The 15764-nt window shown below is 33.8% G+C and overlaps 1 protein-coding gene across 1 annotated transcript; it reads right to left on the minus strand.

The window, feature by feature from the left end:
* Positions 1-1575: 1575 nt before the first annotated feature.
* On the minus strand, positions 1576-10769 carry LOC140433163 (uncharacterized). Its single transcript, XM_072521209.1, has 7 exons — positions 10751-10769; positions 7091-7188; positions 5263-5394; positions 3944-3979; positions 3775-3886; positions 1896-1963; positions 1576-1690 (listed from the first exon to the last, which is right to left on the minus strand). Exons 2-7 carry the CDS (start codon positions 7160-7162, stop codon positions 1673-1675), a joined length of 438 nt encoding a protein of 145 aa, XP_072377310.1. The 5' UTR covers positions 7163-7188; positions 10751-10769; the 3' UTR covers positions 1576-1672.
* Between the last annotated feature and the right edge of the window lie 4995 nt (positions 10770-15764).

Below are 15764 nucleotides of genomic sequence, written 5' to 3' on the forward strand. Positions count from 1 at the left end.
TGATAATGGATGAAATCATAAAGAAAGTTAAAAAAAGAAGAGGATATAGAATGGGAGAAAAGGAAATAAGGATAATATGCTACGCCGACGACGCCATAATAACAGCCGAAAATGAAGATAACCTACAAAGATTAATTAAAGAATTCGAAGATACGGAGCTCATATACAACATGGAGATCTCAACAGAGAAAACTAAAACGATAGTGATATCAGCGAAACCGAGACAATGTAAACTAGTCGTAAATAACAAAATAATAGAACAAGTGACGGAAACTGAATACTTGGGAATAAAACTGTCAAGCTACGGAAAAGTGGAAGAAGTACAAAAACAAGTGAACATGGCAAACAGAGGAGCAGGATGTCTCAACAACACAAGCTGGAGAAACAAATACCTCACAACGGAAACGAAAACCAGGATATATAAATCAACAATAAGACCGATAAAGACGTACACAGCGGAAACAGGAGCAGATACGGCGAAAACACAAACACTACTGGAAACAACAGAAATGAAAGTCTTACGAAAAATAACAAACCAACCTCTAACAGACAGAGTAAGAAGTGAGGAAATACGAGCGAGATGTGGTATAGAGGACATAAACGCGTGGACCAAAAGAAGAAAAGTGAAATGGAACCAACACATCGAAAGAAGAACAGAAAATAGAATAGTACGAATAGCAAATCGCCAAATGGAAGAAGATCATTGGGACGACCGAGGAAAAGATGGCCAGACAACGTCAATTGAGGCTAAAAACCGAAGTAAAACAGGCATTAAGCATATTTATAAAGTAGGAAGAAGAAGAAGAAGTAATTTATGCCAAACCTTATCAAGAGCTTGACTTATATGTAGTGGTACTATTGAGCAATATTTCTTTTCTTCTAATGCGGAGTTGATTCTATGGGCTATTCGGTGGCTTTGCTGTATAGTTAGTGTTCGCTTCGAAATCTAAACTGATAATTTGGTATTCACTTTGCATTTGTAAAGTCTGGATCTATTCCTTTTATTAAAAGTTTTTCTAGTAATTTGGAGGTTAGTAACAGACTGATAAGTCGATAGGATAAGACTTCCCTGGTTTTATACTTTCCTTGGTATTATTTTAAATATAATATATTATGTATTACCATATTACTATGCCCTTTTCGAATAATTCTTTGCTGGACCTAATTCCAGGTGACTTTTTGATATTTAGTCTTAAGATTTCCTTGTTAAATTCTTTTGCCGTTGTTGGTCTTATTGGCTTTACTGATAAATGTTTTGTTATAATTAAGAATTTCTTGATCTTCTTCATTGTTGTCTGGTTGAAATACTGTTGCTAAATGGTCGGCAAATGTTTTGTTTTCTCTTTTTCAATTTTTTGTGTACATTGGTTCTGTGTGTATGTGATTTTTCGGGCTAGTGGGATATTGTTTTAGGTTTTAAGAATAATACAATTGGGTTCCACATCAAATTGTCGCATTAGTGGTTTTTCGCAATTTTTAGTTGTTTTTAATTCATAAGTTAAGCGATTATAAAACGTTTTATCCAATACTTCGCTTAGTGTAAAGAATATGAGGTAAAAAGAAAAACACATTAAGCATTGATGTAACAGTTTATTAAGAACCATTAACGGGTAATACAATTTTTTTTTAACATTTTTTAACATATCAAGTCCAGTTATCCAGTCCGCGTCTTCTAGAAGAATATGTAGTGCTAAAAATAAAACAATCATTATATTTTAAACTCTGCTATAATATTTTTAATTAAAGAGTGAACTTTGAAGGAAACTGTCCAACAAGAAATAAATTTAACCTTTAGTTAACTGGAACTTTAAAAAAATAAAGTTTCTTTTAATTATAGTTTAAAATGTTTTTAAACTACTTATAAAATAATATTTTAAATAACAAATTTTACTTACTTCATTATCCACTGACTTTTGAATGCATTTTTGCATCTCCCACACCTTCTGAACATGATTTTTGTTAGCTAAAATACAAAAGTTTAGTAGGGATTAAAAGAACACAAATCATTACTAGTTATTCTGATTCTTTTTTCCCACATTTGGCTTAAGACAAAAATTTAGTGCAGAGAAGATAGATACATATGTCCTATATCGGATATTGTGCAGTCCCGGACAGAGTTTGCTTCCAAAAAACTGTGTTATATGGCAGTTTATAAATGATTTCCATGAGAGCTCGTTGTTAATCAAAGCCACTGTACCTGATCTCAGCCGTTTCCCGCCAGTTTTGCCTGATTCGCAAGGGAGTAGCGAGTTCTTGCCACGTCAGCTTCAGCAACTAGGCGTCCTAAATTTTTACCTTCCAGTTTTTTAGATATTTGGTGAGGAGAATGTTTTTAATTAATTTTTTTTGTGGATACTACTTATATTTTCAATCTTCTTCTTTAAATTCCATCTTCTATCGAAGGTAGGAAATCATCATGGCTATGCTGACTCTGTTGACTGCCGCTCTAAAAAGTTCTGCACTACTGCATTCAAACCATTCCCTTAAGTTCTTAAGCCAGGATATTCTTCGTCTTCCCACATTTCGCTTTCCTTGGATTTTGCCTTGCATAATAAGTTGTAATAATGCTTATTTTTGCCCTCTCATCACAATGTCCTAAGTACTCAAGTTTTCGTCTTTTGATAGTTAATATTATTTCCGCCTGATTTCCTATCCTTCTAGTTACTTCCACGTTTGACATTCTTTGAATCCATGATATTCGTGTCGGATTCTTCTGTAACACCAAAATTCAAAGAAGAGTAGAGAACACGTAACATTGAAGCATTCTCAGGCATTTTCATTGTCAATAGATAGATGTAATTAAATTTTGATTTAAACGTTACAATAATATAATAAATTGAAATTTACATTAAAGATAACATAGCTTCCTGGTCCTCCATCCTCCAGGCATAACGAGTTTGATTGTTGCAGTTGCAAAAAAGATTCTAGCAGTTGATATGGGTGCAGAAAAAGAATAGCTTCTTAGTCTGCTATTTGAAACACAAAAATTGTACTGGATAGAATTGCACGAATGTTGAAGAATATACAGGACAATCTGTCACCCATCTGCTGTAGAAAAAAAAGACGAAGGAGAAAATTTAAATGATTGAAATATAAGATCCTTTGTTGTAAATGATGTAATACTTAAGATACTTTCAGCGTTTGTACCAACTTTTATAAGTAGAGGATATTTCGGAGTCCGTCAGTGAATATTCGTATTCAGCGACCAAAAAACTTAATGAGTAATGATTTTCGACTGCTTTAAAAATAAAAATAACATAAAACTCCAGGTTACGAGGTCCATAATGGGCTACAGGTACTTCAAGGGACATCGCTGTCATGATATTCGTGTTCAGCGACCTCTAAAACCTCGAGTAATAACTTTAGACTGTTTTTTAATGAAAATAACTTAAAACTTTGAGAGATAAGGTATACCCTGGGTAACAGATACTTCGAGGAAGATCGTAGTCATGGCATTCATTTTCAGCGACATAGAAAAGCTGAAGTAATAATTTTCGATTAATTTTGCAGTCTTTGAAACTGCAGTTTCCTTGTGGACAAAATGTAATTCTCATCTACTTAATATCAGCTTTGTTCGCAAACTTTCTTGACACTCATTCGAATTGAATTAAAAAAAAAAGAGCATCGTAATTCATCGTACGGAAAATTCCTACGTTTACGACTTCATCATTGCCCTTCTTAAAAATATTATAAGCGAATAAAAATATTTTTGTTTTTAAAGTCGATTTTTGCATGGTCGTTTTCAATATGTCAAAATATAATATAAATACTTACGCAGATTTCTAGCGTCAGCGTTACATTTCATATAGTGGACAAAATCAGCTTTGTGCATGTCAGGTATATAAACCCACAATTGATTTTGATCCATTTTCATATCAAGGTCCATCTAAAAAGAACTTATTAATATAACTAACTAATTAGACAAAATAATTTGAATTTCTACCTGACCACCGAGATTCCATATGCAGTAGGTGTACCTCTAAAACACAAGTACAATTGAGTTACACATTCATTTTAAAATAATGAATAAATATGACTATAACAAAATTTAAAATACTCCAATTAGTCCATGTACAAATCGTCATCAACATGAATATCAACCTATACGCGTTTACTACTGGACATGGATCTCCTCAGCTCTTTTTATCTGTCTTTGTCTTGTGCGGCTTGCATTTAGTTACTGCCAACACGCTTTAGGTCGTCAGTTCACCTGGTTGGTGGGCGTCCTCTGTTCCGTAAGCTTCTTGTCTTGGTCTCCACTGGAAAATACGATTTCTTAGTCTTTTAGGGAGACACCCAACATCTGTCTCTTTACAGCCCTCTAATTCACCAAATATTATTCGTAACGATTGTCAAAATTGAAAACTCATCTTCTTCTTAGAGTGCCATATCCCTACGGAACGTCGGCGACTACCATGCTTATAATATTGTTATACTGATCTCGGTCTTGCGCTACGTGTAGCAATTGGTCCGCTGTCAAACCTGTCCACTGCCGCAAATTCCTCAACCAAGAGAGTTTCTTCCGTCCTATCCATTTCTTTCCTTCGATTTTACCGTTGAGAATTAGCCGAAGGAACTCATATCTTGGTCCTCTGATTATATGTCCAAGATATTCTAGTTTACGCCTCTTAATAATATTTAATAGAGTTCGTTGATGTCCCAGTCTTCGAAGAACTTCTTTGTTTCTGGTTCTGCTAGTCCATGGAATTTTTAGTATCCTTCGATACAACCACATCTTAAACGCCTCGATTTTATTCATGATATCGGCGTTTAAAGTCCAAGTTTCACATCCATACAAAAGTACAGACCACACGTAACATCTTGTAAACTTTTCACGGATTTCCAAATTTAATGAGTTATTGGATAATAGAGGCTTGAATTTTTGAAATGAGTTTCTTGCCTGTTCAATTCTACATCGAATTTCGAAGGATGGATCCAGATTTTGGGTAATCCAACATACCAACAATCCAGGTATTTGAATCTCTGAACTCTCTGCAGCGGTTGTTGGTTTAATATCAGTTGGGTTGCGCCGATATCCACTTTACTAGTTACCATGTATTTAGTTTTATCGATATTTATCGACAGTCCCCAATTTGTGCATTCCATGTCAACTCTATTGATTAGCTCCTGCAGATCGTCGATGTTTTCAGCTAGAATTACAGTATCGTCGGCGAAAACTCATAATCCCATTAATAACAAAATTGAATCTTCTGTATAAATTTTAATGATATTTCTCGTTTAAAAAAATGTCAAGTTGCTTACCTGTAAAGCATCATCCCCTTCGGGAAAGGTTCCATTGTAGACCTTATCTATTTGAGCTTCTGACGCACCTGTTATCCTCCTGCAAATCGTATGCCATCTGTCTACGTGTTTAAGAAGATTCGGGCCGAAGTCCTTTAATAAATATAATGAACATACAACATTTAATTACTAAAATTACATTTAAGCATCAAATATCAGTCATAGCTAAATGGTTGCAAACAACCTGGCACAGTGGAAGTTATCGACATGTTCACTGTGGTAAAGCTATGACTTATGTACACTGATGTACATTGAAGTTCAGTTTAATAATTAAATAAAACTGTATTTTTTTCCAAAGTTTTTTTGGTTTTACTTAAAAATTTTTTTTCGAATGCGAATTAGGTGCACTGACCCTTGAAAACACTCTGTTTTGTACTCTTTACGTAAAGAAAGGAGGTTGAAATGAAAGTAGACGATTGCATTTCTTTTCAATTCGAGTTTCGCCATTGTTACACACGTATTTCGAGGTTTCACCTCTCATCTGGAATACTTGTGGTAACTTAAACTAAAATGAAATGCTCTTCATCTATATAGCTGTTATAGTAACATAACATGCCGAGTACGTTAGTAGATGTTATTCCTAACACCGTGCAATAACTTCCAGTAAAAACCTAATTGTTCATCGAAGAGAAATCTCCTAGTTTTTTTCTGCTTTATATAAAATACGAAGTATAACAATGACCTACATATTAGATTAGTAAATTTGGAGTAGGATTTATAATAAATAAAGCTATAAGTAAGCATGTCCAAATTTTTAAAGGTATATCAGATCGTGTCGCCTATGTCGTAATTAAAATAAGAAGAACATCAATTAAAATTATCCGGGTATATATCCCCACGACAGCTTATGATGACAAAGATATCGAACTATTTTATGAAGATATATCAAAGGCTATGGAAGAACATAAAAACCGTCTTACACTAGTTCTTGGTGATTTCAATGCCAAACTGGTTAGGAAACTAAACAAAGAAGAAACTAAAATAGGAGATTTCGGGTATAGTCGGAGAAATGATAGGGGTGCTACTTTAATTGCTACTTTAAACTAAGCTACATTCTTAAAAACAAAAGATATCCACAGCATCTTAAGACCAAAGTATACAATCAATGCGTACTCCCTGTTCTCACTTATGGTTCCTAAACGTGGACATTTACAAAAGCAAACATGGACAAAATCATAAAAATCCAAAGAGCAATGGAAAGACAAATGTTGCACATAAGACTAATGGATAAAAAGAGAAACTAGTGAATAAGAGAGAAAACAAAAGAGAAGGATGTTAGACAAGAAGTTGCCGGAGACAATATAAGACAAAAAGAAGACTAATGGAACAAAATTCTTATAAGCTGAAGACCGTGGGAATATAAACGAAGCAGAGGAAGGCCACAAATGAGATAGGTAGATGATATCAAGAAGCATGTGGGTTCTAGGTCTATAGCGACAGACAGAGAAGAATGAAAAAGCATTGGGGAGGCCTATATCCAAATATGGACTGAAGAAGGCTAATTAGATAGATAGACATATTAGATATAAAATCGAAATGTGCATAAGAAGCAAGGTCAATATTTATATTTGCTCTGCATCCACCAACAGACATCCTTTTCTAACTATTGAATAATAAACATAGCAGTTTATAATAAAAGCATTCAAATAGGTTTGTCAACGACGAAATTAAGGAGATCTGCAGCGCTATGTCTAAATAAATCTAGCATCATCTTCACACTATGACTTGAGGCTATCAGATACCTGTAATCTGAGTTAATAAGATTATCGACTCGCATGGATCTACTTACCTTTTTCTCCAATCTGGATACAGTTGAGTCAAACCAGCAAATCAAAAGAATTGCTACCAAAACTGCTTTCATTATTAATTTTTTTTTATTCCTTGAACCTACAAAACGTTATTTGTCTTAAATTTATTATTTGACTAAGCAAAACAAATATCATAACATTATTTTCTATAGAACCTAGCGAAATGTACTCACTGGAAATTATTGTAAAAATAAACTATACAAAAAAGGGATTCCCGCCCAAGAGAGCAGCGCCCAAACAAACAAAAATCAAAGTCGAAGGACTAAATACTGAATCCACGGAATACTTATACAGGAAAATAATATTAAAAAAGATCGCTGGGAATGAAATATTCTTCTTCTTCAGGTTCCTTCTCCTATCGGAGGTTGGAAATCATCATCGCTATCTTAATTTTATTGCCCGCGCTTCTGAATAATTCTAATGAGCTGCAACCGAACCACTCTCTCAAATTTCTTAGCCAGGATATTTTGCGTCATCCTAGGTTTCTCTGCCCTTGTATCTTCCCTTGCATAATTAATCTAAGTAATACGTACTTAGTAAGTAATGAAATATTAGAAAACGATAACATCGATGAAAGCTGGAAAAAACTCAAAAAAAACATAATTAACGCAGCAACAGTACAGCAGCAGTAACGAACACTAACATATCAAAAAAGAAAACACCATGGTTTGGAGAAGAAGTGCAGACAAAATGTGAAGAAATCAAGAAAGCCTTTTAAGGAAGCCCAGGCACAACCACTATAAACGAATCAGAAATGAAACGAATACTTTAGACAAATGAAAAAGAAACACTAGCAGAGTTTCTCAAAACAGATGGAACACGATTTCTACGGAACACAAAAAGAAATATGGAGAATGATCAGACGACAAAGAAAAGAGATGAACGAATTACATTCAGAAGGAAACATGGGTAGACTATTTTCGATCCCTATTCGCTAAAGCTGACTATAATGAACCAGCAACACCAGAGGTGACGACAAACGAAGAAATAAATATTGAAGAGAAAGAGGTAAAGGAAGCAATAAGGAAATTAAAAAACAGAAAATCACCAGAAGAGGACAGAATACCGAACAAACTTCTAATCTAAAACTAATCCAAAAAATAATAGAACAAAACAAAATTCCTTAAGAATGAAGATCAAGCATCCTAATACCTCTCCTCAAAAAGGGAGACAGATTGGACCTGGAAAAATACAGAGGAATTAATTTATTAAACACAACACTAAAATTAACAACCAAAGTGAAACCAAATAAATTGAATAAAATTATAACACTGGCAGAAGAACAACAAGGTTTTAGTTCGGGAAGATCATGCACCGACGCTATATTTCTAATGAGGCAAGTGCAAAAGAAATCATTAGAATACAACAAACCGGCATATCTATGTTTCGTGAACCTTACAAAGGCATTTCTTCTTCTTCTTCAGTGCCTTATCCGGTCCGGATGTTGGCGATCATCAAGGCTATCATGGTTTTGTTGACTGCTCTGCGAAACAGCTCCGCTGAGGTCATCCCAAACCATTGTCGGAGATTTTTCAACCACGAGATACGACGGCGTCCCGGTCCTCTTCTGCCAAATACTTTACCCTGCATAACAAGTTGAAGAATTCGATATTTTTCTTCGTTCCGCATCACGTGGCCGAGGTACTCAAGCTTACGTTGTTTAATTAAATTAAGCACTTCTTTTTCTTTTGTCATGCGCTGTAGGACCTCAACGTTGGTGACATGGTCCACATAAGATATTTGACAAAGGCATTTGACCAGGTCAAATTAAAAGATGTTATCCACTTACTGTTAGCAAGAGATATACCTCTAGGAATAATCAAAACGATCGAAAATGTCTAGCAAAACAACACAATAAAAGTAAAAGTAGTAGAAGAGCTAACCAACCCTATTGAAGCTGGCAATGGAATAAGACAGGGATATTTCCAGAGTCCTTTATTGTTTAACCTGATTATGGACGAATTAATAAAATAAGTAAGAACTAAAAAAGGATACCAAATGGGAGAAAAACAACTTAAAATAATCTGCAATGTAGACGACGCAATACTATTATCTCAAAGTGAAGATGATTTACAACGTATGCTGCACCAATTTAATATAAATGCCAGAAAATTTAACATGTTAATTTCCCCAAAAAAGACAAAATGCATCGTTAAACAGCAAATTTACTAAGATGTAAATTGTAGTTAAAAGGTCAGATAACAGAACAAGTGATGGAGTTTAAATACCTAGGCATCACATTATCTAGCTACGAAAAGCTCGAAACCGAAGTGGAAGATCAAGTGAATAGAGAAAACAGAACCGCAGGCTGCCTAAATGAGACAATATGGAGAAATAAAAATATCGCGAAAGAAACGAAAGGCAGAATTTACAAAACAGTCATCAGACTAATAATGACATACGCGGCAGAAACAAGACCTGACACAAAGCGAACAAAAAGGATGTTAGAAACAGCAGAGATGAAAAATGGATGGTAAGACACTATGGGACAGAGCTAGAAGTACAAATATACGACGTAGATACAAGGTGGAGAACATCAAGAACTGGGTAAGAAATAGAAGAGTAGAATGGAACAATCATATAAGCCGAATGACAACAAATAGAGTAGTAAAGATGGCAAGAGACGGTTCCCCATTAGGAAGACGATCAGTAGGACGACCACGAAAACGACGGAACGACAAATTACTGAAGGCACATTGAAAAACGGACATGTTTATATAAAAAGATGAAGAAGAAGAAAAAAGGGATGAACTACTATAAATATATTTAAAAAAAATCGTTATCTAATATGCCATTTATTGCAAAAGCGATTTAAAAACTAAGAATGGCACAGCAGAAAGCTTTTAATCAATTTTAAAACCGGTTTTATTAAAATATTATCGTAGAAAAAATTTCTAAAAAATAATTAAAACAACTGTGGCTTTAGAAAACAAGCATACCAAATTAACAATATAATATTTGTTTATGTAGCAAGTCGGTAACATAAGTCTTCATTAAACCAGACTTGTATTACGAGCAAAGCAAGCGAAGCAAGAGAGACGAAAAAACACTTTTTTAATTTTTCCTACTTTTTAACTATTTTAACAGTCCTACTAAAGTTCTAGTTCCACTAGTTCTACTAAAAAAGAAAACATGAAAGTAATTTAACACTCAAACAAATATCTATATATTTTTTGGATTGGCTTTTAAGACAGTTTTTTTTAAACAAATTTTAAAAATTTCAAAGCGTTCAGAAATTTGAATTTTTCTCCAAAAAAGTAAAAAATAACATGATGTAGACAATAAAATATCCTACAAACAGAAAAAAAGAAGGGTTTTCACCATGATTAGGAACGAAAGATATCGTAAAAAAAAAACGTTTTGATTTTTGTTGAGATTATGTTTGGGTTTAGGGTTCTAAAGCTAGACCCTTAATTAACAGCAGGCATGTTCGTAGTGTACGAAAAGAATACTTACAAATTAAAAAAAAAACCTCAAAATTTATCAATAAGATAATCAAGAAGGACGAATATATATGCAAAATTGACAAATAATTTTGATTTAACAAATGAAATTATAATAAATTCACAATATGTTTTTAACAATAACAACTATGTAACACTATTTTCTAAAAAACGAAAATAAAAAGAAAGTTTTTATACCACACAAAAGTAATACTAAACAATGACACCCCTCTAAATTGTGGATGGTTAAATACCGAAAATTATAATGAGCTTTCTCATTACAAAAAATATAAATATATAATTTGTATAAAACCTAGAATAATATATCAGAAATAAATTCTAATATTGATAATCGGGTCATTATTTGAGTCGTCTTTGATATTCTATTCATGTGGGTAATTGATACCTATCGGCGATGTATGTTACATATTTTTATCAAGGTACAAAAAACACTTTAATTAAACCTTTAATGAGAAATCCTTTTATCTTTTGTAGAAATATGTAATAATCGTTACGTTAAAAGTTTTCGACGATAGAGACAAATCATTAAAACTGATTAATGCGTTTTTAACGTTTAGACTTTGAACACAAAAGTTTTATAATTCTGTATTTCATTCTACGAGTAATTATTTGTACAATATATTCCACAACTAATACTAAACCCCGTTGTACTACTTCTTCTTCACGCGCAGTATCGGAATTATCCGACATTGGCCATCAAAATTGTGAAGGTTTCTCGATCTTCTGCCACAAGGAATAATTATTGTCCCGGATTTGATATCTAAATCCATTCACGAATCAAGAAACCTTTCTTCTTCATAAACCTCTACGACCTTCTATTTTGCGTTTCAAGATCAGTTACAGTATTCTTCTTCTTTTTTTTTTCTTTTTATAAGCAATTCTGCCTGTTCATTGGCGAATAAATACCTCTATGGAAGGTTGTAACTCCATCTTTTTGGGTAGTCGTCCGATACTTTTTACTGATTGGTGACTTGCTATTTTGACGTCACGGGTCTCCTCAATTTTGCTTATGTAGGTATTTACACTGTACATTAAATTTTCTTCTAATGTATTCACTTTTCTTTAGATCCCTCAGCGTATTTCCTATAATTCTTCTCAGTACTCTTATCTCTCCCGTTTCCAATAGCTTTTGCGTTGTGGCTGTGTCGGGTCTTGTTTCTGAGGTATATGTCATTATTGGTCTTACAGGGGTTTTATAAATTCTTGACTTATTACAGCGTAAATGTGTGTTTTGCCATATAGTGGTATTAAGGCATCCTATCAGTCTATTTGCTATTTGTACTTGATCTCTCACATCTTTGTCCAAGCCTCAAAGTCCCAACGAAAATGGATATGGATCAGCCCTAATGGATCCACAAAAAATTAGATCGACTACATACTGTCCACGGAACGATATATCATTAAAGATGTAACAGTTCTTAACAGATTCACAATAGGTAGCGATCACACGATGTTCAGAGCAAAAATTAGTATTAACGGTAACTATAAAATTAAAATAAAAATAATTAGAAACTGGGATCTAGTAGATAGAAAAAAACTAGGGCAATATAAAGAGATATACACAGACCTATTAAAAGAACAACTTAGAAAATTAGACAGTGATGATAAAGATATAGACGAAATACACAACAGACTTACAGCAACGATGATTACATCAGGAAAAGAAATAGTAAAAAAGGATCTAAAAAAGAACAAATATATATCAACAGAAACAAAGAAGCTTATGGATAAAAGAAGGAAGCTGAACGAAGAAAGCAAAAGAAAATCTATAGAATATGTAGAAATCAATAAAAGCAGAATGATAAAATAAATAAGAGAAAAGAACCAGAAATAAAAATAGAAGAAGTAATACAGAACAACAAAAATATGAAATGCTTAAGACCGAAATTAAGTAAGTGTGAAATAAACAAAATAAAAGATATAAACGGAGTAGAAACAAACATTAAAGATGACAATATAAATATAATTCACCATTTCTACTCAGAATTATACAAAACAAAAAAGAAACCACCAGAAGAAATTAAAAACAAACTTAAGGCTAATATAAAAATGTTAACTCAGAGCTACAGCCAGAAAAAAGCAAATCAGAAATAAAGAAGGCATTGAAAGAAATGAAAAACAACAAATAGCCTGGAAAAGATGAAATAACTGCAGAGATGCTGAAATGTGGTGGAACAGTGGTAATTAATACTCTACATTCCCTTTTTAACAAGATAATAAAAGAAAAAAGAATCCCAAACAACTCGAAGGAATCCGTAACCATTATCCTACACAAGAAAGGGGATAAAGCAGATATAAAAAACTACCGGCCTATAACACGCCTCAATGTATAAACTACTAACAAAAATTTTAACCAATAGATTGATAACAAAATTCGACAGATACCAGTCGAACGAACCAGCTGGTTTTAGAAAGGGTTTCAGCACAAGTGACCCTTTACTTAGTATGAAAATACTTATAGAATGAGCACATGAATACCGCATTCCTCTATATATAGTGTTCATAGATTTCGTAAAGGCTTTCGACAGTGTCGAACATTGGGCAGTGAAAAGCTCTTTGATTAACAGCAGAATTGACCACAAATATACGGAACTAATAGCCAATATACAAAAGAAAGTCAAAACAACAATTAGAATATATAAAGGAACAAAATCAATACAAATAAATAGAGGCGTGAGACAGGGTGACACAATATTACCGAAACTTTTCAATCAGGCTCTGGAAGATATTTTTAAAAGATTAGAATGGGAAGAAAAAGGTATAAAAATTTGTGGATAACGCTTTAACCATCTAAGGTACGCTGATGACATCGCATTGATAACCGATAAAAAAGAAGAATTATTTTATAATGATGAAAGAACTGGACGTAGAAGCTGGCAAGATATGCCTTAATATGAATTACAGCAAGACCGGGGTCTTGCTGTAATTCATATTAAGGCTGGGATCTGGGTCAAACTATAAAACTTAACAAAGAAAACTAAATAGCAGAGACAAAAAGACGAGTTAGACTGGCATGGGCGGCATTTGGCAAACTAAGCTACATTCTTAAAAACATAAGATATCCAGAGCATCTTAAGACCAAAGTATACAATCAATCCGTACTCCCTGTTCTCACTTATGGTTCCCAAACGTGGACATTTACAAAAGCAAACATGGACAAAGACAAATGTTGCCCATAAAACTAATGGATAAAAAGAGAAACGAGTGGATAACAGAGAAAACAAAAGTGAGGGATGTTAGACAAGAAGTGGCAAAATTGAAATATAGATTTGCCGTATACAATATAAGACAAAAAGAAGACAGATGGAACAAAACTTATAAGTTGGAGAATGTGGGAATATAAACGAAGCAGAGGAAGGCCTCAAATGAGATGGGCAGATGATATCAAGAAGCACGTGGGCTCTAGGTGGATGACTGTAGCGACAGACAGAGAAGAATGGAAAAGGATTGGGGAGGCCTGTGTCCAAAGATGGACCGAAGAAGGCTAATTAGATAGATAGATCCTCTTACTTTGTTAACGCTTTTGATGATTTAATCCATAAGTAAATTGAAGAGCATTAGGCTTAATGAGTTCCGTTATCTTATTCCGATGTCTATTTCTATAAGTTCTGTAAGTTGTCCATCTATTCTAACTTCCATTTTGTTTTAGTAGATAGTTTTTTTTAATATTTAGGGGAACTTCTTAATTATACAGAAGATGGATTACATCTTTAAGTCTTACTATGTTAAACGCTTTCTTTAGGTCAATCAGACATAGACATAAAAATGCTGGTCTATTATTCTACAGGAAAATCAAAGATTAACTGTTCCTTCAATCATTTTTCGTAATTTGCTGCATCCATGTGGTCATGATAATTTTCGCACCTGATTAAAAATCAAAAAGATATTTAGTAGGAAACCCATTTGTCTACGAACGTGTATGATCTTCTTTTTAGGGTGCCTGTCCGTTCCTAACGTTGGCGATCATCCTGGCTATGATGACTTTGTTGGTTGCTATACGAAATAGCTGTATTGAGGTCTTTCTGTACCATGCTCTCAAGTTAGTAAGCCAGGATATTCTTCTTCGTCCTGGGGCCGTCTTTCCTTCAATTTTACCTTGCAAAATGCATTGAAGTAGCTCATATCTGCCTCGATTTCTCATTATATGTCCCAAGTACTGCAGCTTACGGCTCTTCACGGTGTTGACCAAATCCGCAGTTATATTCATTCTCCGCAGTACTTCTTTATTGGTGACTTTGTATGTCCCTGGTATCTTCAGGATCCTTCTGTATGACCATAGCTCAAAAGCCTGAAGTGTTGATAGAGTTTCCGCAGTCAATATCCACATTTCTACTCCGTACGTGTATGATAAACAACGTTTTTCATTTTAAAATGTTTTTAACAAATTCTGTACTACAATCATCCGACCAGCTGTTGGGTAAAGTGTGTGTCTTTAACACATATTACACAATTGGCTTATCTTCTCTTCTGTAGTATTTAATATTGTCTAAATACAGATATAGAGCACGATATATCAATCCATGTAATTAATAAATGGCAATTAGTTTTCGTTTACTCGTCTTAATGTGTCTAATATACGTCTCACCGTCTCCATTTTATAAAATAGATTCGTTTAAATCGAGTATTTAAACTTTTTCTAATTTAAATTTCAACAGTTTATAGAATATCTCTAATGACTATTATTGTGCTAAAAAAACAATCTTCGTACAATCAAATTTAATTTATTGTTTAAAAAAGTATAAGTGTGTGAAGAGAGAGAGAGAGAGAGAGAGAGAGAGAGAGAGAAGAGAGAGAGAGAGAGAGAGAGAGAGAGAGAGAGAGAGAGAGAGAGAGAGAGAGAGAGATGGCACTCGACAATGAATCTTTTTGCCACAGAAAAGTGTTAAGGTGGGTACACATATGCGAGCCAAACGGTATACGTACAGTAGGCGTACAGATCCTTGAAAAATATTCTACATCGTACTGATAGCATACTTATCTCGATCCATGGAAAGCGACAAACCAACAACGAACACACATGTGTGATTTATGTTTCAGTTTTTGCTTGTTTAACAAAAATAAAAATATGTACAATAATCAGTTTACTATTTTCTCAGGTCTTTCTAGGAAGGAACACGTCATTCACACAATGTCGATTTGATGAGACAATAAAAATGTTCGCTGCGTCTAGTAAGCGCCATCCAAACTGAAA

This window comes from Diabrotica undecimpunctata, chromosome 2 (assembly GCF_040954645.1).
Source record: "Diabrotica undecimpunctata isolate CICGRU chromosome 2, icDiaUnde3, whole genome shotgun sequence".
In the NCBI taxonomy this organism is placed as follows: Eukaryota; Metazoa; Arthropoda; class Insecta; order Coleoptera; family Chrysomelidae; genus Diabrotica; species Diabrotica undecimpunctata.

Coding starts and splice junctions, on each gene's coding strand:
- LOC140433163 (XM_072521209.1), bottom strand. CDS start 7,162: ATGAAAGCAGTTTTGGTAGCAATTCTTTTGATTTGCTGGTTTGACTCA. Junction 5,395..7,090: donor TATCCAGATTGGAGAAAAAG/GTAAGTAGATCC, acceptor TATTTATTAAAG/GACTTCGGCCCGAATCTTCT. Junction 3,887..3,943: donor TATGGAATCTCGGTGGTCAG/GTAGAAATTCAA, acceptor AGTTCTTTTTAG/ATGGACCTTGATATGAAAAT.